Genomic DNA, 27,360 nt, shown 5'->3' with positions numbered 1-27,360 from the left:
AATGGATGGTTATTTAGCTGTAATACTGGAAACTCGGAATTCCTTTTTTTTTTTTAGTTTTGTATTTTTAGTAGCAACGGGGTTTTACCATGTTGGCCAGGCTGGCCTCGAACTCCTGACCTCATGATCACCCACCTTGGCCTCCCAATGTGCTGGGATTGCAGTGTGAGCCACAGCGCCCAGCCTGGAAACTCAGAATTCCTATGTCCTGTACCCAGGGGTGTTCCCAGGACAGGCATCAGGCATTGTATAATTCTGTGCTCCAGACTCAGACTCATGGCTTCTTGCCTTCACAGGTTTTTTTTTTTTTTTTTTTTTTTGCACCTTCTTTGCATTTAAAACCATCAACACCACACGACAACAAAGCTGTAGAATAAGTGATCATCTTTCACTCAGGTAAGAGAAGAAGAAATGGTTTTAAATGGAATCTGGAAGACTTAGACAATGCTTAGGAAAAATTTAATGATGGAAACATCAATAAACAGTTAACATCAAACATTTAAAAACAGTAAATTCTCTCATTTTACATAGCTTAGTTTGGGATAGAAATAGAACTCATTTTTACAATGATTCTTACAGTTAGCATTAATGAGAAACAAGAGGGTTTGTTAATTGCACTTGCTGGGCCCCAACTCCCGGAGATTCCAATTCAGCAAGTCTGGGGTGGGGCTTGGGAATTTGCATTACTAACAGGTTTCTAGGGGATGCCGACGCCAATAGTCTGTGGCCACCCTTTAAGAACCACTGGATTGGCCAGGCGCGGTGGCTCAAGCCTGTAATCCCAGCACTTTGGGAGGCTGAGGCGGGTGGATCACGAGGTCAAGAGATCGAGACAATCCTGGTCAACATGGTGAAACCCCGTCTCTACTAAAAAAATACAAAAAATCAGCTGGGCATGGTGGCGCGCGCCTGTAATCCCAGCTACTAAGGAGGCTGAGGCAGGAGAATTGCCTGAACCCAGGAGGCGGAGGTTGCGGTGAGCCGAGATCGCGCCATTGCACTCCAGCCTGGGTAACAAGAGCAAAACTCCGTCTCAAAAAAAAAAAAAAAGAACCACTGGATTGATTCTTCGACAGTTTTTGAAGTCCCCTGCTCATCCTATCTCTTAATCCTTTTAGAAATATTCATACCTAAGAGCCCCTGCTTCCTGGCTGCTCCATATTTTCACACGGTCGTGCTAATACTATTTCTTTCTGAAACGACATTGTTTAAGGAACAGTGGGTAGAATGTGTGAGCTCCTCACTGAAGGCTGCCTCCAGAATGCCCTGAATGGACTGCCTTGCTTTCTTCCTAAAATCTTTCCCCAGGAGGGCATAAAGGAAGGGATTAAAGCAACTATTGGCAGATGCTAGAGCAATGGACACATGGTCCCAAGACATCAGAGCTCCCCCCAAGGGAGTTTCTGGTTGAATAAACAGTAACAGGACTCCCATAATGTGGTATGGAGCCCAGCAGACAAGAAAGACAGTGACCACCACCACGGCCACTCGAAAGGTTTTGCCCTGAGACTTGGCGAAGCGGCCCCTTTGCATTCGGAAGACGATTAAGCTGTAACAGGTGACCATGATAACAGAAGGCAGCAGGAAACCCACCACTAGCCTGGTGATGACTATTGCCACCATGGGTGTTGGCCCTTGATTGTCATATGTGAATTGGCCTAAATAGTAATAATCCTGGAAATCTTGTGGTAGCTCAGACTCATATAAGGAATTGCTAGAAGCCCTAGGGAACAGCTCTAAATGAGTAGAGAGAAAACCATCAGAGTTATCTGGTGGGCTAGTTTTGTGATCTTCAATGGGAAATCCACTGTGGATTTTAGATGAGACCACATCAGCAGGTTTAAATACATTAGAATATGGATTTTGAGTAGTTAATCTAGCAGAATCCCTAGGGAGTGAATCTGCAGAAGGTCTTTGAAATGTTTGAGGTTGGAGGAGACTGGTGCCTGTCCAAGGATGATCATTTGTTTGGAAAGGGGAAGGATCTAACCTATCATCCATTTCTTCAGGCAGCTGAACCATGTTTTCAGAAGACCTGTTTTTTAGTAGATCTCCATAGAAGTCTGAATAATCAAATGAGTTAAAGGAATCAAATCTGTAGCCACATGTATTATGGTTGTCTATAGTGAATATTTCCCGGTACATGAACATGGGTATGCACATCACAAAAGCCATCATCCAGATACATCCACAGATAGTGAAGGCTGTCCCTACACTGCGATGATTCTGACACCAGATTGGCTTGAGTACTACAAGACAGCGGTCCAGGCTAATGGCAGTAAGCAGGAAGACACTGGCAAACATGTTGAGGACAATGATGGAGGGGATGAGCTTGCATAGGAAGCTGCCGTATGGCCACTTTCCCTGGAGAGCCAAGTGAGCCAGCGAGAAGGGCAAGGAGAGGCAGCAGAGAAGGTCCGCCAGCGTGAGGTGGAGGAACCAAACTGTGTTCACTGTCCGTTTCATCTTCAGGCCAGCCACCCACAGCACCAGCCCATTGCCTGGCAATCCCAATAAAAAAGTGAGGCTGAGAATGACCATGGAGAGAATTTCTGGGGGCTTACTCCATGGCCGTAAGAGTAGGTCAGTTGAATTGATCTCAGCAGAGAAAGACTCCATTGGTAAACTTCTGCAAACGGATGAAAAAAAAATGTTAATATGAATGGTATCTTTTTGAAAATCTATACATATTCTTAGGATTCTAACCTTCCCACATAAAGATGTGGAACCGTGAAAAACCATGAAGGCCCTCACGCTTTTTTTGTTTCCCTTCCTTTACCTCACACTGGACCACAGAAAAAGCATCCCCTGATAGACAATTTTATTTATTTATTATTTATTATTTTTCAGATAGAGATGGAGTTTTGCCATGTTGGCCAGGCTGGTCTTGAACTCTTGCCCTCGAGTGATCTGCCCGCCTCTGCCTCCCAAAGTGCTGGGATTATAGGTATGAGCCACCACACCAGTCCTATGATAGACAATTTTAAATCTACCGTATTGATTTATGTGTGTATCAAAATCACAGTCTCATCTGGAAGTCTGTATCAGTGTAAAAATTTCTCCACGTTCTTGAACTTTCAATCTTGGTTTTTCCACTGACTCCTTTCCTTACTTAGTGTGTTTGAAAATAAACAAATAAGCTAAATAAGTAAACAAAAACTTCTAGATTGGAAGTATCTAACCTGAGGTTTTAGGAAGCTCCATCACCACCTAAAATGATATGCAAAACTTTAACTTTACATATTCTCATTCTGAGGCCAGAAGCTTCATCCACTCCCCCCACCAGATTTTCAGAGGACTCACTGCCACAGAAAGAGGTACTCTAGACTCAGTGATGTCTTTTAGATACAACTCCATCTCATTTTGTTATCAAATTTTCCGGCCGGGCGCGGTGGCTCAAGCCTGTAATCCCAGCACTTTGGGAGGCCGAGGCGGGTGGATCACGAGGTCAAGAGATCGAGACCATCCTGGTCAACATGGTGAAACCCGGTCTCTACTAAAAATACAAAAAAAAAATCAGCTGGGCATGGTGGCGTGTGCCTGTAATCCCAGCTACTCAGGAGGCTGAGGCAGGAGAATTGCCTGAACCCAGGAGGCGGAGGTTGCGGTGAGCCGAGATCGCGCCATTGCACTCCAGCCTGGGTAACAAGAGTGAAACTCCGTCTCAAAAAAAAAAAAAAAAAAATTTTCCAAGAATTGTTGGCCCTCTGCATTGACTTCCACAGCACCCATCATTTCTTTCTTATTTATTTGTGTTTTGTAACTTGGGAAAAAGAGTTTTATTATTACAAAAGCAGAAAATATGCATAGAAAATTGGAAAATATATACAAACAAAAAGGAAAATAAAAATATACTCACTAGTCAGTGATTATTATTTTAGCACCTCAATTTGTATTATGTGGACCTTTTCTTTACGTTTGTGTGTGTGTGTGTGTGTGTGTGTGTGTGTGTATTTATGTACATGTATCTTTAGTCAGAGGGGACTATGATGGCTAGAAGCCTTGTAATATGTGACACAGTGCTTTATTTATTTATTATAATTTTTGAGATGGAGTTTCGCTCTTGTTGACAAGGCTGGAGTGCAATGGCGCCATCTCGGCTCACTGCAACCTCCGCCTCCTGGGTTCAAGCCTCCCAGTAGCTGGGATTAAAGGCACCCGCCACCATGCCCAGCTAATTTTTGTATTTTCAGTAAAGACGGGGTTTCACCAAGTTGGCCAGGCTGGTCTCGAACTCCTGACCTCAGGTAATCCATCTGCCTTGGCTTCCCAAAGTGCTGGGATTACAGGAATAAGCCACTGCCCCCAGCCTATGATTATTATTTTTGAGACAGACTCTCTCTGTCGTTTAGGCTGAAGTGCAGTGGTACAATCTCGGCTCACTGTAGCCTCTGCCTCCCAGGTTCAAGCAATGACTGTGCCTCAGCCTCCTGAGTAGCTGGCACTGCAGGCACAGGGTGACACACCAGCTAATTTTTGTATATTTAGTAGAGATGGAGTTTCGCCGTGTTGGCCAGGCTGGTCTCAAACTGCTAGGCTCAAGCGATCCTCCCACCTCTGCCTCCCAAAGTGCTAGGATAATAGGTACAAACCACTGTGCCTGGCCCTAACAAAAAAATTTTAATTGGCAAATACATGTATCATAATATTTACCATCTTAACTATTTTTTTTTTTTTTTTTTTTTTGAGACGGAGTTTCACTCATGTTACCCAGGCTGGAGTGCAATGGCACGATCTCGGCTCACCGCAACCTCCGCCTCCTGGGTTCAGGCAATTCTCCTGCCTCAGCCTCCTGAGTAGCTGGGATTCCAGGCATGCACCACCATGCCCAGCTAATTTTTTGTATTTTTAGTAGAGACGGGGTTTCACCATGTTGACCAGGATGGTCTCGATCTCTTGACCTCGTGATCCACCCACCTCGGCCTCCCAAAGTGCTGGGATTACAGGCTTGAGCCACCGCGCCCGGCCTCCATCTTAACTACTTTTAAGTACACAGTTCAGTAGTGTTTACCATATTCCCATTGTTGTACAACCAATTTTCAGAACTTTTTCATCTTACAAAACTGAAACTGTACTCATGAAAGAATTCCCCATTTTCTCCTTTCCTCAGCCCCTGGCAACCACCAATCTACTTTCAGTTTCTAAGAATCTGACAGCTTTAGATATCTGATCTAAGTGGAATCATCCAGTATTTGTCTTTTCAAGCCTGGAGTATATTTCACTTAGCAAAATGTCTTTAAGCTTCCTCCATGTTGTGGCATGGGTCAGAATTTTCTTCCTTTTTAAGGCTGAGTAATATTCCATTGTATGTATATACCTCATTTTGTTTATCCAGTCATTTGATGGAGGACATTTGGATTGCTTTCACCTTTTGGCTATTGTGAATTATGCAGCTATGAACATGGGTATAAATGCATATTTTTTATAAAACATAACATTTTTTGTTTTTTCAATTAGCAGTCTCCGCATTACACAATATGTACCTTAAGGAATATCTAGCCTTTATCTGTTTTGCTTTTGTTTGTAGAGATGTGGTCTTGCTGTGTTGCTCAGGCTGGTCTCCAGCTCCTGGGATCCAGTGATTCTTCCTCCTTGGCCTCCTGAAGTGCTGAGATTATAGGCATGAACCACCATGCCACGCCTTTTATCTGATTAGTGTTCAACTGTCCCTAAGACATCTTTTATAGTTGGCTCATCAGCCGGGCGTGGTGGCTCACGCCTGTAATCCCAGCACTTTGGGAGGCCAAGGGAGGCAGATCACATGAGGCCAGAAGTTGGAGACCAGCCTGACCAACATGATGAAACCGCATCTCTACTAAAAATACAAAAAAATTGGCTGGGCATGGTGGCACACACCTGTAATCCCAGCTACTTGGGAGGTTGAGGCAGGAGAATTGCTTGAGCCAGGGAGGTGGAGGTTGCGGTGAGCTGAGATTGTGCCACTGTACTCCAGCCTGGGTGACAGAGGGAGACTCCATCTCAAAAAAAAAATAAAGCTAGAGCTGGCTTGTCCACAACAACATCCATTTCAGACGGCACTTTCTTCTTTAGTCTCTTAATTTAGCAGAGCTTCTCTTTTTCAAGGGTGCTGGTTTGTTTTGGGGCTTACTGTTCTGACCACTAACTTCTTAACCCTTTTAATGTATATTCTGCCCCCATTATTCTGCTAAAATTACTTCTAAAAACCAAAGCCAAACATTCGTTTCTCTGCCACCTTCCATAATATAATGTGTCATTAGATACACTGACTTCTTAACACTTTCTTCTCTTGGCCTCTGTGACATTACCTTCACCTAATTCGGAACATGCTCGTAAATGCACCCTACTCAATAACTTTCCTGAACAATTCACCATTCCAACGTAATGCCATCTTCTATTCCATGGCTAATGCTGTTTACTTCCATCTAGAATTATGCCCTTCACAAAGTCTTCAGCTTCTTTTTTTTTTTTTTTTTTTTTTTTGAGACGGAGTTTCGCTCTTGTTACCCAGGCTGGAGTGCAATGGTGCGATCTCGGCTCACCGCAACCTCCGCCTCCTGGGTTCAGGCAATTCTCCTGCCTCAGCCTCCTCAATAGCTGGGATTACAGGCACGCGCCACCATGCCCAGCTAATGTTTTTTGTATTTTTAGTAGAGACGGGGTTTCACCATGTTGACCAGGATGGTCTCGATCTCTTGACCTCGTGATCCACCCACCTCGGCCTCCCAAAGTGCTGGGATTACAGGCTTGAGCCACCGCGCCCGGCCGTCTCCAGCTTCTTAACTTGTGTGTGCATTCGTGTGTTTCAACCTTTTTTCATATTCTGCATGCAATGATGCATTTTATCTTATATAATACTTATAATCACTGTCTAATCTATTACTCTAGATTTAAACTTCATGATGGTAAAAAAGAGTCTTATTTATAAGTGATTGTTTCACATAGTTTGACACAATGCCTTATGAGACATCGAGGTTAAAGATGACGTGGACAGGCGGGGCGCAGTGGCTCATGCCTGTAATCCCCCCTCTGGGGGGCCAAGAGGAGCAGATCGCTTGGGGCCAGGAGTTTGAGACCAGCCTAGTCAACATGGCAAAATTCTGTCTCTACCAAAAATACAAAAATTAGCTGGGTGTGGTGGCGCACACTTGTAATCCCAGCTACTTGGGAGACTGAGGCACAAGAATGCTTGAACTGGAGAGGCAGAGTTTGCAGTGAGCTGAGATTGCACCATTGCACTCCAGCCTGCATGACAGAGTGAGACTCTATCTCAAAAAAAAAAATTACTTGAAGAGATGGATGCCCATTTTAGGGGTTGACTTTTTTTGTTTTGCAATTAAATCTAAAATTCTAATTTATATGCATTTAATCCTTACTTGGGCCTCTTCCGTAATTCCCATGCTGTCCCTTTTTACTTTCTTTTTGTTAAATTCCTAATTTTTACTGGATATAATAACACTTTACATTTATTTTTACAGAGGCTCAAAATATTTTTTTGTGACTTGAAAGTAGTTCTGATGAGTCAACCAAATATTGTCATAGGGCCTTATTAGCAGAAGTTAAATAACAAGTCAACAAAATAAAAAAGAAGAAATGATTCCTATTCCCCTTTTTATGGCCTTGTCTACTCAGATATTAAAATCCTATCAAGGTAACTTCCTAAAATGTTGAGAGAAGGCTAGACTCCTAGGAGGCTGGGACTGAAAGAAAACTTTGAAATCATCTCTCCTGTCTACATTTTCTTTTTCTTGTCACTGTTTGTTCGTTTGTAGAGACAGAGTCTTGCCATGTTGTCCAAGCTGCTCTCCAACTCCTGGACTCAGGCAATCCTCCCTCCTTGGCCTCAGAGTGTGCTGGGATTACCGATGTGAGCCACTGCACCCAACCTACAGCCTCTCAGCTTTTATTTCTCAAGTTTGACAGTGAAACTTAGCAAATTGGATTCCTTTCATATAATCATTATGGGGGAGGATCTTGGATTTCAGGTCCAATGACTGTTAGGCCAATACTCTTTTTACTACCAAATTAAAAAAAAATCACATTTAAAAAAAAGATATATGGTAGGCTCGGTGCAGTGGCTCACGCCTGTTGTATCAGCACTTTGGGAGGCTGAGGCCGGCGGATCACGAGGTCAGGAGATCAAGACCATCCTGGCTAACACGGTGATACCGTGTCTTTACTAAAAATACAAAAAATTAGTGGAGCATGGCTCATGCCTGTAGTCCCAGCTACCTGGGAGGCTGAGGCAGGAGAATCACTTGAACCTGGGAGGCAGAGGTTGTAGTGAGCTGAGATCGCACTGCTGCACTCCAGCCTGGGCTATAGAATGAGGCTCCGTCTCAAAAAAAAAAAAAAGGAAGATTTATTGTATTGCTAATAAAGGCGAAGCTGCCAAGAACTGCACGAATTGAAGTAGCAGGGACTACAAACAGTGAAATTTCAATAAAAATAAATGGAGTTATCTGGCATGAGCTATATATTAAATATCGCATATTGTTTGTTTTGAAATGAAAGTATGTATGAGTCAGGGATTAAAAGTTCTTCAGAACAAGGCTGGGTGTGGTGGCTCATGCCTGTAATCCCAGCAGTTTGGGAGGCCAAGGTGGGCGGATCACCTGAGGTCAGGAGTTCAAGACCAGCCTGGCCAACATGGTGGAACGCTGTTTCTACTAAAAATACAAAAAAAAAAAAAAATTAACTGGGTGTGGTAGGACATACCTGTAATCACAGCTACTCAGGAGGCTGAGGCAGGAGAATCACTTCAACCTGGGAGTCGGAGGTTGCAGTGAGCCAAGATTGTGCCGCTGTACTCCAGACTGGGCAACAGAGTGAGACTCTGTCACAAAAAAGAGAAAAAAAAGTCTTTCAGAACAAGATTACTCTTTACATTTCTTTAAGTTAATTTGGCTAAAAAGTACCATACCTTTATGTTTAAGATTAGTAGAGGATTAAAAAAATTATTACTACATTGACCAGCAGTAATTTAATGATAATTAATATTCTGAAACTAAAATTCCACTATGATAGGGCAAGAAAAGTGGACCCCAGAATCAAATTGTAATAATAGGGTAACAGAGTCAGTAGCAGTAAGGAGTGGGCAAAAGAATTAAAAAAAAAAAAAAAAGGCCGGGCGCGGTGGCTCAAGCCTGTAATCCCAGCACTTTGGGAGGCCGAGGTGGGTGGATCACGAGGTCAAGAGATCGAGACCATCCTGGTCAACATGGTGAAACCCCGTCTCTACTAAAAATACAAAACATTAGCTGGGCATGGTGGTGCGTGCCTGTAATCCCAGCTACTCAGGAGGCTGAGGCAGGAGAATTGCCTGAACCCAGGAGGCGGAGGTTGCGGTGAGCCGAGATCGCGCCATTGCACTCCAGCCTGGGTAATATGAGTGAAAACTCCGTCTCAAAAAAAAAAAGAAAGGAAAAGAGAAAGGGAAAAAAAGGGCAATGAAGGATTTGAAAAACAAACTAATGGGGACAGCTAGAATCAAAGTGTAGGGAAAATACATAGCCGATTCAAAGACAGGAAAGAAATGACATAAAATTCACTATTAATTGCACTATGAAATGTTAAAAGCAAAGACAAATAAAATGTGGAATATTTAGAAAAAGAAAGGTAGACATAGAGATAAGACAAAAGAATTGAAGATCGGAGAAGGAATAGGGAGATAGAAGATAATGACCCTTAAACTCATTACTTACAATGAGCAAAACAGGTTAAGTGTGAGCCATCAGGTGGATCTGGATTTTCTTATCAAAAAGCTGAGACAGTAGCTGAATGCTTCAGCACCTGGATGTTCCCACAAGTCCTGTCTGGTCCCCAAACTTAGCCACCATGAAGTCATGAAGTATGACAGGAAAATTTGCTGAGCTTTCTCTCCTTCTTTCCTTCTCTGTTTCTGCCAACAAATTAAGCCTTATGCTCTAGACCACTATCTGACTTCACAGGAAGTGTTTCAAAGTGAGTCATTTCTAAATGACTTAGAAAGGAAAAGCAGAAAAACAGAGAAGTAGGAGGTTATAATTCTGGGACATTTTCTGCAGCACACAGAGAATGATTAGAGAGAGGGTACTTCTATACATAGGCTTCTAACTTTGTAGGTTTTGTTTAGAAATGCAAAAAAAAAAAAAAAAAAAAAAGACTCTATGAGATGTGAGGGTTGGGTGGGGAGTGGGTGGGGAGAAATGACCCAAACAAAACCCATTTAATTAATTTCAAGTAACATCTCCTAAATGCTTGACATATGTGAAGAACGGTGCCATGCCAAAATCGGGATGAACTAAGCTGTATTCTAATCTGCAAAGATTCACAGTCGAGGGGGAATATGCACCCAAATATACACACACAAAACTGTAATACAACCCAGACTATAATAACAGAGGTAACAATAGAAGTAAAATAGTGAACACTCTAGGCTGGGGTATTTATAACCCAGGGCAATCTAGGAAAGTCTTAAGATAGAAATAAGATGTGGGCACGTCCTTGAGTACCCGTAAGACTTCTAGAGACAGGAAAAGGTGGCTGAGCGTGGTGGCTCATGCCTGTAATCCTGGCATTTTGGGAGGCTGAGGTGGATCACTTGAGGCCAGAAGTTCAAGACCAGCCTGGCCAACCTGGTGAAGGCCTGTCTCTACTAAAAATACCAAAAATGTGCTGGGCATGATGGTGGGTGCTTGTAGTCCCAGCTACTCAGGAGGCTGAGATGGGAGAATCACTTCAACCCAGGAGACAGTGTTGCAGAGAGCTGAGATGGCACCACTGCACTCCAGCCTGGGTGGCCGAGTGAGACTCCAGCTCAGAAAAAAACAAAAAAAGAAAAAAGAATAAAAAAGAAAAAGGTGAAAAGCTGCTTAGCCTATAAGAGGAGCCTACTCAAAGGCAGGTAGATGGGAGAGGGCAGGTGGGTGTTCTTAGTGGGCACTGAAGAACAGGCTGGAGTCTAGGTGGTGTTTCATCAGAAAGGAGTACAGAGGACTGAAGATGGTTCTTGCTTAATGAATATGCTGTTAATAATTTTTTTAAAATTGTACTTTGGGCTCTGGGGTACATGTGCACATCCTGTATCCTGCAGGATTGCTGCATAGGTACATACATGTCATGGTGGTTTGCTGTCTCCATTCCCCGCCCCATCACCTACATCAGGCATTCCTCCCAGTGTTCTCCCTCCTCATCCTCCCCCCTCCCCCGCTGTCCCCCCCTTCCCTTCACCTCCCCACCTACTCCAGTGAGTGTTGTTCCCCTCCCTGTGACCAGGCGTTCTCACTGTTCGTCACCTGACTATGAGTGAAAACATGCGGTGTTTGGTTTTCTGTTCTTGTGTCAGTTTGCTGAGAATGATGGTTTCTAGATTCATCCACGTCTCTACACAGGACATGAATTCGTCGTTTTTTATGGCTGCGTAGTATTCCATGGCGTATATGTGCCACATTTTCTTTGTCCAGTCTATCATTGATGGGCATTTGGGTTGGTTCCAGGTCTTTGCTATTCTTAAAATGACATTGATTTGCCCAGTGTTTTCCTTTTTTACATCAAGGACATACACCAGGATCCTTATGCTTCCACATATTTGCAGTCCTCATTTTAAGATTTTATTCTTTTTTTTTTGAGACGAAGTCTTGCTCTGTCACCCAAGCCGGAGTTGCAATGGTGTGCTGTTGGCTCACTGCAATCTCTGCCTCCCAGGTTCAAGCAATTCTCCTGCCTCAGCCTCCCAAGTAGCTGGGATTACAGGTGTGCACCACCACTCCCAGCTAAATTTTATATTCTTAAGTAGAGACGGGGTTTCGCCACGTTCATCAGGCTGATCTTGAACCCCTGAGCTTGTGATCTGCCCATCTCCGCCTCCCAAAGTGGTGCTGTTGCTGTTGCTGTTTAATACGATTGAGGTACATACATGTCATGGTGGTTTGCTACACGGTGGTTTGCTGTGGCGTTAGCCACAGCGCCTGGCTCTGCGTTCCTTTCCTCTAAGGGGCCTAAGAGCCGCCCTGCAGTCAGCATTTGCGTTATCAAATGCAAGAAGTTGCATGAGCAGGTCTTGGGCGTACCTGTCCGAGACAGCCTTCTTTATTGCCTCCTGAAGTCAGGCAATAAAATCAGGATAAGGCTCTTTTGGTCCTTGGCAGACAGAAGTGAAAAAAGGATATTTTCCCCCGGTAACATGTATGCTATCCCAAGCCCGTAAACAGACGAGGCGCAGTTGATTAACAGCCTCATCTCCCATGGCAATTTGATTATGGAGTCTGCCCCAGCCAGGGCCAGTTCCCATCAATTGATCGACAGTGACAGAGGGACGGGTGGCTGCGCCTGTGCATTCCATCTTGCTTGGGTCCTAGCCTTAAATCGTATGAACTGAGCAGGAGTAAGAACAGATTTTGCCAGCGTGTTCCAATCATATGGAACTAACCTATAATCAAAAGCTACATTTTTAGTATCTTTTGTACAAATGGTGAATTTGGGCCATATTGACTGATGGCCTGTTTAAACTCTTTTAACAACTTAAACGAAAAAGTTATGTTTTGACCCTGTTGTTGAGTTATGGTTACTGGACTCTGCCACGCCTCAGTATGTCCTTCAGCCCTCGCCTTCTGAATGGCGGCTTCCTGAGGACTCTTAGTAGTACCCGGAGGCATTGTAGCAACTACCCGGGATGCACATTTCGCAACAGTTTCATTTTTCCTGTCTATTAAAAGTGCAGGAGGAGGTGGCTATTTGCTAACCTCAGCAGGCAGAGCAGAAGGAGGAGTAAAAGATACTTGTTTCTGCTTTTCTGTCTCCTCTCTTACTTCCTCTTTCTCTAAATCCTCTGGCTCTGATTCTAAGAATAAACTTTTACATTTCTCATCCTCCTCCAACTCTGCTTCACCGTCAGTTTGAAATGGCTCAAGAGCAGTTTTAAGAAGTGCCCAAATAGACCAAACCGATATTGGGATCTTACCTTCCTCTTTGAACGCCTTTTTTTTAGATCCCTGCCAGTTCTTTCCCATTTTTCCATAGTTCCTTGGACACCATGCGTAAAACTGCTCAATTGTAATAAACAGCAACAGCAAATTCTGAGTTCTTACCTCCACTCTGCACGTTTTAAGCAGTTGTCTTTTTCTTTATTATTTTTTTTATTGCTTTTAGGTTTTGGGGTACATGTGAAGAACATGCAAGATTGTCGCATAGGTACACACATGGCAGTGTGATTTGCTGCCTTCTTCCCCATCACCTATATCTGGCATTTCTCCCCATGCTCTCTCTCCCCAAGTCCCCACACCCCACTGTCCCTCCCCTTTTTCCCCCCAACTGACCCCAGTGTGTAGTGCTCCCCTCCCTGTGTCCATGTGTTCTCATTGTTCAACACCCACCTATGAGTGAGAACATGCGGTGTTTGATTTTCTGCTCTTGTGTCAGTTTGCTGGGAATGATGGTTTCCAGGTTCATCCATGTCCCTACAAAGGACATGAAGCAATCCCATTACTGGGTATATATCCAAAGGATTATAAATTGTTCTACTATAAGGACACATGCACACGAATGTTCACTGCAGCACTGTTTACAATAGCAAAGACCTGAAACCAATCCAAATGCCCATCGATAATAGACTGGACAGGTAAAATGTGGCACATGTACACCATGGAATATTATGTAACAGCTGTCTTAACAAACTCAAATAAGCCTTATGCTTACTTTCACCCCGACCTATAGTTACCTTGCTCTTCCGAAGCGCTCAGTTTACCCGAAGAGCTTCTTCGTTTAGTACCTGGGTGTCCTTCGTCAGTGTGTGCTCCGTTTTCACACACTGGAGCATTTCTTCACCTCGATCGCCCCACGTTGGGCACACAAAACATTGGGGTCCAGCCCTGACACAGGCTGTGGGGGCTCAATAATTCTTATATTATTCTTTTACATAGATGCATATAAAATAAAGTTGATTTGGGTCAAATGTATTTGAACACTATTGTCTGTGATAAAGGCTTCAGTCCATATTAATCAACTTGTCCAACCTATAACATCTGCTCCTCCTCTTGTTAGCAGTCAAGGCACCACAGAATATTTTTTGAGGCAGAAAGGCCAAAAGAAAAATGCCAAGAGTTCAGTAGTATTTCTTAGCTTATTTCCATTGTCACCATCTAATTACAAAAATAGAACATACTTTGCTCTAGAAAAGATAAATTGAAATGATACAGAAGTATAATGGGTAAAAAAATGCAAGTTTTTTTTTTTCAATTCTATTGCCAGAAGTAATTATTTTTAATAGGTTAGTGTTCATTCTTTATGAATTTTTTTCTGAATATAGCACACATTTTATTTGTTTGTTTGTTTGAGACAGGGCCTCACTCTGTCACCCAGGCTGGCGTGCAGTGGCATGATCTTGGCTCACTGCAACCTTTGCCTCCTAGGTTCAAGCAATTCTCCCACCTCAGCTCCTTAGTAGCTGGCACTATGAGCATGTGCCACCACACCTGGCTAAATTTTGTATTTTTTGATAGAGACAGGGTTTTGCCATGTTGGGCAGGCTGGTCTTGACCTCCTGACCTCAAGTCATCTCTCTACTTTTGCCTCCCAAAGTGCTGGGATTATAGGTGTGAGCCACTGCACCCAGCCTAACACACATTTTTTTAAAAGGTAGTTTTGAACAAAAATGAGATTGTAATTTATGTGTGATTTTATGACTTGCCTTTTTACTTAACAATATGTCAAAACATATTTCCATAATAGAATTCTATTGATTATTTTGGGTTTTATTTCCTCCAATATTTGGAAATATTGAAAAAAATATATTCGGAAAGCATATAAAAGACCGGGCGTGGTGGCCCACACCTGTAATCCCAGCACTTTTGGAGGCTGAGTTGGGCAGATCACGAGGTCAAGAGATCAAGACCATCCTGGCCAACATGGTGAAATCCCCGTCTCTAATGAAAATAGAAAAAATTAGCTGGGCATGTTGGCACATGCCTGTAGTCACAGCTACAGTGAGCCAAGATCGTGCCACTGCACCCTATCCTGACGACAGAGCAAGATTCTATCTCAAAAAAAAAAAAAAAAAGAAAATAAAAGAAAAGAAAGCATATAAGGGATAGGATTATCATATATGTACATATATAGCTAATTAAAATATATTTTAAAAAAGCAATTAATTCCCCATGGTAAAAAAGATGAGAAGATTAAAGTAAAAACTAAAATTTCCTAAACACCTAGCTAGACAGAATAGAGGACTACTGAGAGGTAAATGGCTCTCGTAAATGTAGGTCAAGATATATTTTTGATACAAAAGTAGCCGGGCATAGTGGCACAAGCCTGTAGTTCCAGCTATAGGGAGGCTGAGGCAGGAGGATCGTTTGAACCCAGGAGGCCGAGGTTGCAGTGAGCTGAGATTGAGCCACTGCACTCCAGCCTGGGTGACAGAGCGAGACCCTGTCTCAAAAGAAAAAAAAAGATACATTTTTCAATAAATTTTGACGGATTTTTAGGTCGGCTAGTCTGTTTGTGCCTTATTTAGAAAATGTCTTCTGGCTGAGTGCAATGGCTTATGCCTGTAATCCCAGCACTTTGGGAGGTGGAATCTGGTGGATCACCTGAGGTCAGGAGTTCAAGACCAGCCTGAGCAACATGGGAAACCCCACCTCTACTAAATATACAAAAATTAGCTGGGCATAGTGGTGCATGCCTGTAGTTCCAGCTGCTAGGGAGGAACTGCATTTGCTCTTTCTTCTCCATTTCTTTCTTCCCTTTTTTTTTTTAAAGACGGGGTTTTACCATATTGGTCAGGCTGGTCTTGAACTCCCGACCTCAGGTGATCCGTCCACCTTGGCCTCCAAAGTGCTTGGATTACAGGTGTGAGCCACCACGCACGGCCTCTTCCCCGTTTCATTTTCACTAAAATGAAGGCAAAAGAAGGTGATGATACATAAACATTTCCATTTCAGATAAAATGCTCCTTCTAAATCTCTTCAAATCATACTACACTGGGCAGATTTGGTAGCCATTAGGAGAAAAGGTTTTAAAATGGCAATTATATTTTAGTTGTTATGTTCTCTGTTGTATATCTTCTGAAATACCAAAATATCAATTGTATCATTGTTTACATTTCCTTAAACAAACGTGATAATACTTATTGCAAATGCTAGTTAGTATTAATAATAGTAAGAATGTACCAGGCTCTGTGCTAAGCACTTCATTGGTTGTATGCTATTTAACTCACACAACAACCCAACGATGAGATAGGTACTTAATTGTCAAAGAGGATGCTGACATGCAAAGTGGCTATTTACCCAAGTTCACACCACTGTGGAAGTGGCAGAACTAGAACCAAAGAGTTGGCCTCCAGAGCTTCTGCTGTTAACTGGAATGCTTCCCTAAATGCCAATACTCTCGTTATGCTAGGTGGTTATGTTTTATAAAGTCATGGGGAACACATCAAAAGACCAACACATAATTTTTTTTTTTTTTTTTTTTTTTTTTTAGACAGAGTCTTGCTCTGTCTCCCAGGCTGGAGTGCAGTGGTGCAATCTTGGCTCACCGAAACCTCCACCTCCCGGGTTCAAGTGATTCTCTTGCCTCAGCCTCACAAGTAGCTGGGATTACAGGAGCCCACCACCACACCCAGCTAATTTTTGTATTTTTAGTAGAGATGGGGTTTCACCACTGTTGGCCAGGCTGGTCCCAAACTCCTGACCTCAGGTGATCCACCCACCTCGGCCTCCCAAAGTGTTGGGATTACAGGCGTGAACCACCACGCCTGGCCAAAGATGGCTTATTTAATATATGTTGCTGATTTATGAGCGTTGACCTTTCTAACAATAGCTCTATAACTCATCCCTGAATGATGTGTATCTAACATGCATGTTTCCTCTGAAGGCATATCAAAGCCTTCTTATGTTCAGGAATACTAGACAGTATTTCTGCACTATGCTCGGTGGCCATTTTAAATTATGAAATCATTTAAGAACAACAAAAAGCCAAAAATTTAAAAAACATAGCACTAAATCGACTGTGAAAAGGAGACTTGTTTATAGTATGAAAGCTAAAACAAGAAGGCAGTGTCACCTGGTTTGACAGCTGGGCTCCTGTGTGTCCAGTGACTCACTTTTTGCTACTCCTGGTGTGTCCAAGAATGACTGCAAGTGCCTGTAAATGTTGGTTTTGGGATTACGGATAAATTCTAGTAAGTACCTGATTTGCAAATATGGGATCCATGAATAACAAGTATCTACCTTAATCGCTATAAAGCTTGTATATTCTGTTCATTTTATAGATGAAGAGGTTGAGGAGAGAAGGAACACATTATTGACACAGAGTTGCATATTGGTTAAAGACCTGGGTTTGCAGATAATTAGATATCTATCTGCCACTTATGACTGTGGACAAATTATTTAATCACATGTATCAGTTTCTTCACCTGTAGAGTGGACGTGATCATAATAGTACCTATGTCATGTGAGTGTTAGTGATATAATACACATAAGCTTGTGGAACAGTACTCAGTACTTGATAAATGTTAGTTATGACTATAATTCAGCCATAGGCATAGCAATGCAGATAATACATACAAACATTTAAATATAAGTTATAGTCAGCTGTTGCTTTGGTACCAGAATTTAGGGTTCTGTTTCTCACACTTAGATGAGCAAGTCACTGACCTTTCTGTAACTCAGCAAACTTTTTATGAAAATGGGAATAACATTACCTATTATACAAGATTGTTGTGAGAAATAAATGAGATAGTATGTGTGAAAGCATTTCATAATCTTTTTTTTTTTTTTTTTGAGACGGAGTTTCGCTCTTGTTACCCAGGCTGGAGTGCAATGGCGCGATCTCGGCTCACCGCAACCTCCGCCTCCTGGGTTCAGGCAATTCTCCTGCCTCAGCCTCCTGAGTAGCTGGGATTACAGGCACGCGCCACCATGCCCAGGTAATTTTTTGTATTTTTTTAGTAGAGTCGGGGTTTCACCATGTTGATCAGGATGGTCTCGATCTCTTGACCTCGTGATCCACCCGCCTCGGCCTTCCAAAGTCCTGGGATTACAGGCTTGAGCCACCGCGCCCGGCCGCATTTCATAATCTTAAAGATAGTATATGATCATCATTATTATTATACAGAATGTTTATTGTTAAAATCAGTATCTGAGAACTTAGTTGTTCACCATATTTTATTGTGTGTTATGTCATATATTTGGAAGAGTGCATATAATTAACAGATACATTCTGAATAGTAATAAAATTACCATCCATGAACTTACCATTCAGCTTCAGAAATAGAATGCTACCATTTTCTCTGAAGCACCCTCTGCAACTACCCTGATCTCCCTCCTGCACCTCAATACCAAGTAATCACAACTGGAAGTTTTGTATTTATCCTTTCCTTTTCTTTTCTTTTCAACAGAGTTTCGCTCTTGTTGCCCAGGCTGGAGTGTAATGGCATGATCTTGGCTCGTGGCAACCACTGCCTCCCGAGTTCAAGCGATTCTCCTGCCTCAGCCTCCGGAGTAGCTGGGATTATAGGAGCCTGCCACCACGCTTGGGCTGTATTTATCATTTTCTTACATTTAAAAAAATGTTCACACAATTTTAGATTTGCCTCTTTTTTTGACAGATTGTATAAATGGGACAATTTTATTTTTTAGCTTGTTTCCCCAGCTTAATAGTATATTTTTGTCATCTCTCCATGTTGATGCATACAGCAAGTAGTTCATTTATGTTCACTATTTATGCTATCCCATTGTTTGTTCTAATGATGGACATTTGTGTTATTTCCAACGTCTTGCTAGTATAAATAGTAAGCAGCACTGCCGTGAAATTCTTGTACATTTTCCCTCCTGTATATTTGCAGGAGTTGCTCTACCCAAGTAGAGAATTCAGGGGCACTAAGGTATGAGCATATTCCATTTCATCAGACACTGCCAAAGTTCCTGTTGCCCCACATCCTTACTGGCACTGGGTATTGACAGATATTTAAATTTTTGACAATCTGGGGTGGCAGAAATATCCTCCGAGACTTTTCAGTAAATAAGCTCATGACTCTAGAAATCAACTATTTCCTTAGTAAGTCATCTGCACTCTACTAACTATAGCAGGTAGTAGAAATTCTTTCTGCTGGATTTCTATTTGCTGGCGTAGGGGGGATGATGGAGTTGGGGGGGAAAGCAGATATCTTTAGTTTTAGGGCCTGGTCCTTCTAATTACACCCAGCACCTGCCACAGGCCTCACATCCTCATTATGCAGTGAAGATTCACAAAAGGTGAGTCACTGCTGTAAAGCCAAAACTTGGCTTCTCCCTGAAGCCAAGTTTTCTCCATGTTCGTAGCTATTATATAGCTTCGACATGTAGGAGGAAAGGATATTTTCCTTAAATCATCAGGAAACAGAATCGTAACTTAAGAAAATGTTTCTGAGAGAGACATATCGTTTGCTTTTCAGTCTGTAGGACCTGATGTGTTTTCTTTATGAATAGTATTAATACTAAACTAGCTTTGATCCTAAGTTCTGTAGTTATAGGACTCTCAATCTTTTTATTTCTCTCTCTCTCTAGGTTTCTAGGTTATTGTCATTTAAACTACAAATACTGATTGAACACTTACCATGTGCCAGGCACTGTTCTAGGTGTCGGGGATATAGCAGTAAATAAATCAAAGTTATAACTCATTGCCCCTCAGATATGAAGACTGTCACATTTACAAGCAAAGCCAGTTTAACCTGACACAGCAGCTACAGCACAGCACTGCAGAGCAGGGAGTAGGTATGTCTAGATTTAGGTCAGTGGCCGACTTTAATTGCTATTTGATTAAAATATGAAATCATGGTAAGGCCAGTATAGTGTTTTCAATTTTAAAACACGTTCATTTTTTGAATTGTTGAAATTGATGGAGGCCTTACCCATCTCACGGTGGAAAGAGTATTAGCTTGTAAATCATGAGATACTAAGTTGTTCTTCTTCTTCTTTTTTTGTTTTTTTGAGACGGAGTTTCGCTCTTGTTACCCAGGCTGGAGTGCAATGGCGCGATCTCGGCTCACCACAACCTCCGCCTCCTGGGTTCAAGCAATTCTCCTGTCTCAGCCTCCTGAGTAGCTGGGATTACAGGCATGCGCCACCATGCCCAGCTAATTTTTGTATCTTTAGTAGAGACGGGTTTCACCTTGTTGACCAGGATAGTCTCGATCTCTTGACCTCGTGATCCACCCGCCTCGGCCTCCCAAAGTGCTGGGATTACAGGCATGAGCCACCGCGCCCGGCCGAGATACAAAGTTCTAATGCTGACTGCATCACCAAAGAGACTACATTTCTTTGGATGAGACCTGAACTAAAAGGTTACTAAGGTCCACTCTAGCTAAAAAAAATTCCGTAAACTATGATTCAAATCTCATTACAATTTTTATTACCATTGCATGTGTAGCAACTTCAGGATTTAGGAAAATTATACTTTAACAAATACCATTAATTGCAGTATCCTGAGCAAAGATAAGTCCGAATTTAATCTGTGATTAAATACCTTTTTTGTGTGTGCATAAAGAAGAGCTGGGAAGCCAGGTGCTGTGGCTTACGCTGGTAATCCCAGCACTTTGGGAGGCCGAGGCGGTAGATCATGACGTCAGGAGTTCGAGACCAGCCTGACCAACTACTAAAAATACAAAAATTAGCCAGGCATGGTAGCATGTACCTGTAATCCCAGCTACTCAGGAGGCTGAGGCAGGAGAATCACTTGAACCCGGGAGGTGATGGTTGCAGTGAGCTGAGATTACACCACTGCACTCTTGCCTAGGTGACAGAGTGAGACTCCATCTCGAAAAAAGAAAAAAAAAAAAAATAAGAAGAGCTGGGAAATATGTTACTGGTGGGGATAAGTCAAGAAAACCATAACTTATTTTTATGTTTAAATTACATCTAAAAGCAATCAAGATTTGAGATGGGGAAGGCCTCCATGAATTTCAACAGAAGTGCTTTTGTTAAACTTGGTTAAATCACATACACTTACCAAGTCACATAGAAGAACACTAGCTTGACTTTTAACACAGTCTACTTACTGTCAGCCCAGAGCCTCTGAGTTGTATAGCTACTACCCCCTAGTGGTGGGCAAAGATAAGTTTCAGACAGGACATTTTTAATTTTAATTTTTTTTTTTTTTTGAGATGGAGTCTCATTCAGTAGCCCAGACTGGAGTGCAGTGGCGTGATCTTGGCTCACTGCAACCTCTGCCTCCTGAGTTCAAGCGATTCTCCTGCCTCAGCCTCCCCAGTAGCTGCGATTACAGGCATGCACCACCATGCCCAGCTAATTTTTGTATTTTTAGTACAGACAGGGTTTCACCATGTTGGCCAGGCTGGTCTTGAACTCCTGACTTCAAGTGATCTGCCCACCTCGGCCTCCAAGGTGCTGGTGTTACATGCATAAGCCACCAAGCTGTCCCAAGACATTTTAAATTATTTTGATTGGGAAAGAACAAATCATCCCTGTTAAGACAGGCTGAAATGATCAGTCATTTAGTAAATAAACATAAAGAGTTATTTCTATAGTCTGAAAACCGTGCTAATACTGGGAAAATACAAATCCATTTCTTTCCCTTGGAAAACACATGTGCCAACAAGCAGTTGAATGCAATGTGATAAGAACTAAAACAGATGTAAAAATGTTGTGGGAGCATAGAAGAGACAGTTACTAGTTCTATTTAGAGAAGTTGAGGAAAACTTCTCAGAGAAATTGATATTTAGATCTAAAGGCATCTTTACCAAGGAATGAATGGGACAGGCATTTCAGTCTGTGCAAATACGTTCAGCAGGAATAAAAATGGTATGTATGGAAAATTATGGCAATGTGATTAGGTAAGCTAGAAAGGACATTGTGGATGGCAGTGAGGAAGACTGATTTTTTTTCTGTTTCTGTTGAGATGTTTTGTGCTTTTTCTTTACTCACTTAATATGGTGTATTACATTTATTGATTTATTGATTTTATTAAACTGAACTTGGCTAGGCACAGTGACTCATGTTTGTAATACCAGCACTTTGTGAGGCCAAGGGGAGAGAACAGCCTGAGCTCAGGAGTTCAACACTAGCCTGGGCAAATAGTGAGACTCTGCCTCAAATATACATAAATACACTAAACTTAAATTCTTGGGGTAGACCCCAATTGGTCATGATGTATTATATCCTTTTTACACATTGTTTGGTTTGATTTGTTGGTTTTTATTAAAACTTTTTGCTCTTGAGGGAGATCGGCATATAGTTTAATTTTCTTATAACATCTTTGGTTTTGATATTAAGGTCATGATTGTCTCATACTCCTTGATTTTTTTTGTTGTTGAAGGACAGGGTTTCACTGTGTTGGTCAGGCTGGTCTTGAACTCTGACATTGTTTTTTTTTTTTGAGACGGAGTTTCGCTCTCCTTACCCAGGCTGGAGTGCAATGGCGCGATCTCGGCTCACCGCAGCTTCCGTCTCCTGGGTTCAGGCAATTCTCCTACCTCAGCCTCCTGAGTAGCTGGGATTACAGGCACGCGCCACCATGCCCAGCTAATGTTTTGTATTTTTAGTAGAGACGGGGTTTCACCATGTTGACCAGGATGGTCTTGATCTCTTGACCTTGTGATCCACCTGCCTTGGCCTCCCAAAGTGCTAGGATTACAGGCGTGAGCCACCGCGCCCAGCCCGGAACTCTGACACTGTGAGCCTCCTTCCTTGGCTTCCCAAAGTGCTGGGATTACAGGCATGAGCCACCGAACCTGGCCGAATTTTTTTTTTTTTTTTGATAAAGTACATGTAGGTTCCTAAAATTGGAGAATTTTGGAAAACGGCCAAATTAATAAGTTAAATGATTTGACTGAAATTGAACAAATGCCTACTACGTGAAGGGTGTCGTGTTGAGCGTTGGGAACATAAAGACGAAAACTAGGTTCTTGCCCTTATGGTACATATGCTTTAGCGGGAGATAACTGAAGCATAGCAACACATAAGGTACAACACAAAGACTGACGTAACAGAAAGATAAGAAAGCATTAGAGAAAGATTACCTTAAGGACCTGGCAAAGTCCCAGAGAAGGTATTATTTGGGCTGATATGTGAAAGTATCAGTTTACCAAATTGACAGGCTAGAGAGAACATTTCAGGCAGGCTTAATGTATGCAAAGTTATGAAGAATATGAAGAACATGAACACTTTGGGGAACCAGAAGTAGCTGAGGATTACTGAAATTCTAAGTGAAAGGCTGGAAGTCATAGAGAGAAAGCTGGACAAGGCCAGGGTTTATCTGTAGAATAAGCCAGGGCTAGATAACAAAGGGAGTTATTACGTTGTAACAGTTTGCATTTTATCTTACTAGGAATGGAAAGCTGTGGAATCATTTTGAGCAGAGAAACGATTTGATGCAGATTTTTATGTATAATAGATTGGCTGGAGAGTAGAGGCAGGATGAATGGAAAGGAGCACAAGTCCAGGAGAGAGGTGATAAGGGCCTGAATTAGGGTGGTGAGAACAAAGAAGGGGGAAAAATCCCAATATATATTTGCTGGATTAAATAATTGGTAAATAAAATGGCCATACTAGATTTGCTAACTTGAAGCTCACTGGTGATCTTAGGGACAACAGTTTTTACTGTTATAGGGTGGTAAGAGCAAGAGTTGACTGGCTGCTGTGGCTCATGCCTGTAATCCCAGCACTTTGGGAGGCCAAGGCGGGTGGATCACCTGCAGTCAGGAGTTTGAGACCAGCCTGGCCAACATGGTGAAATCCCGTCTCCACCAAAAATGTAAAAAAAAATTAACTGGGTGTGGGATTACTCCTGTAATCCCAGCTACTTGGGAGGCTGAGACAGGAGAATTGCCTGAACCTGGGAGGCAGAGGTTGCAGTGAGCAGAAATCGTGCCACTGCACTCCAGCCTGGGCAACAGAGTGAGATTCCATCTAAAAAAAAAAAAAAAAAAAAAAGCAAAAGTTAAGAGGGTAATTAGTTAAGAATTAAAATGATAAGCAAGTTGAATCAATACTTTTAATATGTATTTGGGTGTGAAAGGTAGAGAACTTTAAAACTGTATTAAGAGATGGATAAGCAAGGGAAGGGAAATTTAAATGTATACAAAGAAAAAGTATGGTTAAGAAAGGGATTTTTTTTAAGGTGAAAGGACTTGAATATACTTACATGCTGAGGGAAAGGGGTGAATGAAAATGAGGGTTTTTTTTTTTTGAGACACAGTCTCTCTCCGTAGCCAGGCGCCAGACTGGAGTGCAGTGGCGCAATCTTGGCTCACTGCAACCTCCGCCTGCTGGGTTCAAGCAATTTTCCTGCCTCAGCCTCCCGAGTAGCTGGGATTACAGGCGCCCGCCACCACCAGCTAATTTTTGTATTTTTTTTTTTTTTTTTTAGTTGGGGACGGAGTTTCCCTTTTGTTCCCCAGGCTGGAGTGCAATGGCGCGATCTCGGCTCACCGCAACCTCCGCCTCCTGGGTTCAGGCAATTCTCCTGCCTCAGTCTCCTGAGTAGCTGGGATTACAGGCACTTGCCACCATGCCCAGCTAATTTTTTGTATTTTTAGTAGAGACGGGGTTTCACCATGTTGACCAGGATGGTCTCGATCTCTTGACCTCGTGATCCACCCGCCTCGGCCTCCCAAAGTGTTGGGATTACAGGCGTGAGCCACCGCGCCCGGCCCCAATTTTTGTGTTTTTAATAGAGACGGGGTTTCACCATGTTGGCCAGGATGGTCTCGATCTCTTGAACTCGTGACCCGCCTGCCTCGGCCTCCCAAAGTGCTGGGATTACAGGCGTGAGCCACCACACTCGACCGAAAATGAATTTTAAGATACAGGAAAGAATAGGCCGGGCGCGGTGGCTCACGCCTGTAATCCAAGCACTTTGGAGGCCCAAGGCGGGCGGATCACCTGAGGTTGGAGTTCAAGACCAGCCTGACCAACATGATGAAACCCCATCTTTAAAAAAAGAAAAAAGGGCCGGGCGTGGTGGCTCAAGCCTGTAATCCCAGCACTTTGGGAGGCCAAGGCGGGTGGATCGCGAGGTCAAGAGATCGAGACCATCCTGGTCAACATGGTGAAACCCCGTCTCTACTAAAAATAAAAAAAAAAAATTAGCTGGGCATGGTGGCACGTGCCTGTAATCCCAGCTACTCGGGAGGCTGAGGCAGGAGAATTGCCTGAACCCAGGAGACGCGGAGGTTGCAGTGAGCCGAGTACCCACCATTACCCCCCAGAGGGAGAAAAAAAAAAAAAACCCGCTCTAAAAAAAAAAAAAAAAAAAGAAGAAAAGAAAAAAAAAATTAAAAAAAAAAAACACAGGCAAGAAAGAAGATAACTGATTAAACCAGGTCCCTGAGGAGATTGGGGAGTAGAGAATCCAGGGCACACACAAGTGGATAGGAGAAAGAATAGGTGAAGATGCAGGTAGACTAGAAATAGGGTGTCATTAAGTTGAGAGAGTTCACACAAACTTTAGTTCCTTAGGGAAATAGTAAGATGTTTTATCTGTCGGGAAAGGAGAAGGCTTAGAGTCGAAGGCCTGAAAGGGCAGCAAAATTTGAAACAACCATGAAAGGGAATGAAAATAAAAACTAGCAATGGAAATCTGGGTGTTAAGGGCAAAGCTGAGACTCAAACCCCTAAACTTTTAGGGACTACAATCTTTATACTTGTATGATTTGCTTTTGGAGAATAATGGAGGGAGATGTTTGGAATATACATGACTGGAGTCTTTTGGGTTATTTGTGATGGAAAGACAAAGAGGAAAGAAAGCTTAGGGATGCTGGCAAGAGAACTGCTGAAACAAGAGAAGGGAGGAATAAAGAGAAGACTAACAATGTGTGCAGAACATGAAGAATAATAGGTGAGGTAGAAAAGACGAAACGATGGTTAGGTTTATATCAGGAGATTGTATGGCTAGGAAGAGTTAGCTATATGGACTTTGAAATCTCTAAAGGATCTGGGAGGAGTGGAAGAGTGTAAACCAGTAAGAATGTGAACCAGAAGCCAGAATCCTCCAAAAATGATTCAGTGATGTTACCACAGAACAGAGGAAAAAAAGAGGTACCATGTGGGGTAGTCATATGACCTAGGCTTCAGATGAGATAATAGGGTCAGAAATACGGAACAAGAAGTAATAAATCAATTTTCTGTCTTTAATTTTCTTTTAACATGTAGTCAGTGAAGATAATAGCCATACAAATCTTAAACAACAGAGAAATAGATGGAGGAGAATATAAGTTTCTTTCTCCACACTTAGTTCTGTATCCTTTGACAGCCTTTTCAATGCATTTACATGCACGCATATATAATTTTTGGGTATTTTGACAAAAATTGATAATACTGTGTTTTTTGCAGTTGGCTTTTAAAAAGATCTCAAATTTCTTTCAATGGCTAGCTCTTTAGTTCAAAACATCTCGTAGTAATAGATACGCCATTAACCGTTTCCCATTGATAGATGTTCATGTTGTTTCCATTTTTTTCACTATTCAAACAATGCTGTAGTATTTTCACTATTCAAACAATGCTATCCTACCTACATTTTTGTGCATGTAAGGATTTCTTTACAATACTTATTAAATTGCTAAATTGAAGATTATGTACAATTAATATTTTGATAACTGTTACATTTCCCTTCAAAAATGCTGTGCCAGTTTACATTTCTGCCAACAGTGTATGAAATTACAGTATTCCTCACGTCCTCGCCAGGGACAAATATTGTAATTCTTTTTGAAATTTAAGATACCAGTTTCCAAGATAGAGTGGAAAAATTAGAGGCAGGTTTTCAACCAGTCAACAAAATGACTAAGACTGCTGCTGTTGTAATGAGGCAGACTTGAGTTCGTATCTCAGTTTTGCCACTGAACTAAGTTACGGTGTTGTGGTAGGTCTACATTTGGGGCGCAAAAGGATAGTATTTATGGAGAGAATTCGGTAGGATTTATCATTGTACAGAACTGCGAGCTAATATCAGCCATCAGATACTTCATTATGCTTCCGATTTTATCAGGAGTTGAGTTGATCCCATTTAGAGTTTATTTAACAGGCTCAAATTTTCCAAAAAGATAATCGGAATATATGCTGAAAGTGAGGCAAAATATTTCAACAGGTGTCGTCTTGAAAAATTGGAAATAAAGAGTGTGAGGCACTAAATCACACTGGGTATTTTCAGCGTTTAGACTCTGGAGAGATGAAATCCACCGTGACTACAATGAGATCATGAATTCTCTGTAGGCAGCTCGTCTGGGATTACTGGCTGGCAGATGCCTCTTTTCTGCCAGGTAACTACAGTTAGGAAGTGACTTCTGGAAGAAAATCCGTCAGGATTCAATATGCTCCTCATCCTTCTAGTGCACTGCGGGCAACTGCCTAGAGGAAGATGGCGCTTTTCTTTTTGATTTTTATAAAGACGGGGTTTCACCATGTTGGTCAGGCTGGT

General features: G+C 42.3%; 1 protein-coding gene across 1 annotated transcript; it reads right to left on the bottom strand.

Moving 5' to 3' along the window:
* Positions 1–1,004: 1,004 nt before the first annotated feature.
* On the bottom strand, positions 1,005–8,756 carry C3AR1 (complement C3a receptor 1). Its single transcript, XM_032270355.1, has 2 exons — positions 8,698–8,756; positions 1,005–2,629 (listed from the first exon to the last, which is right to left on the bottom strand). The coding sequence occupies exon 2, from the start codon at positions 2,617–2,619 to the stop codon at positions 1,165–1,167; it is 1,455 nt and encodes a 484-aa protein (XP_032126246.1). The 5' UTR covers positions 2,620–2,629; positions 8,698–8,756; the 3' UTR covers positions 1,005–1,164.
* Between the last annotated feature and the right edge of the window lie 18,604 nt (positions 8,757–27,360).

Source organism: Sapajus apella, unplaced genomic scaffold, assembly GCF_009761245.1.
Source record: "Sapajus apella isolate SASKATOON/1434 unplaced genomic scaffold, GSC_monkey_1.0 scaffold209, whole genome shotgun sequence".
NCBI classification, from domain to species: Eukaryota; Metazoa; Chordata; class Mammalia; order Primates; family Cebidae; genus Sapajus; species Sapajus apella.
The sequence above is the reverse complement of the archived record's forward strand: the minus strand, read 5'-3'. Positions and strand labels throughout refer to the sequence as shown.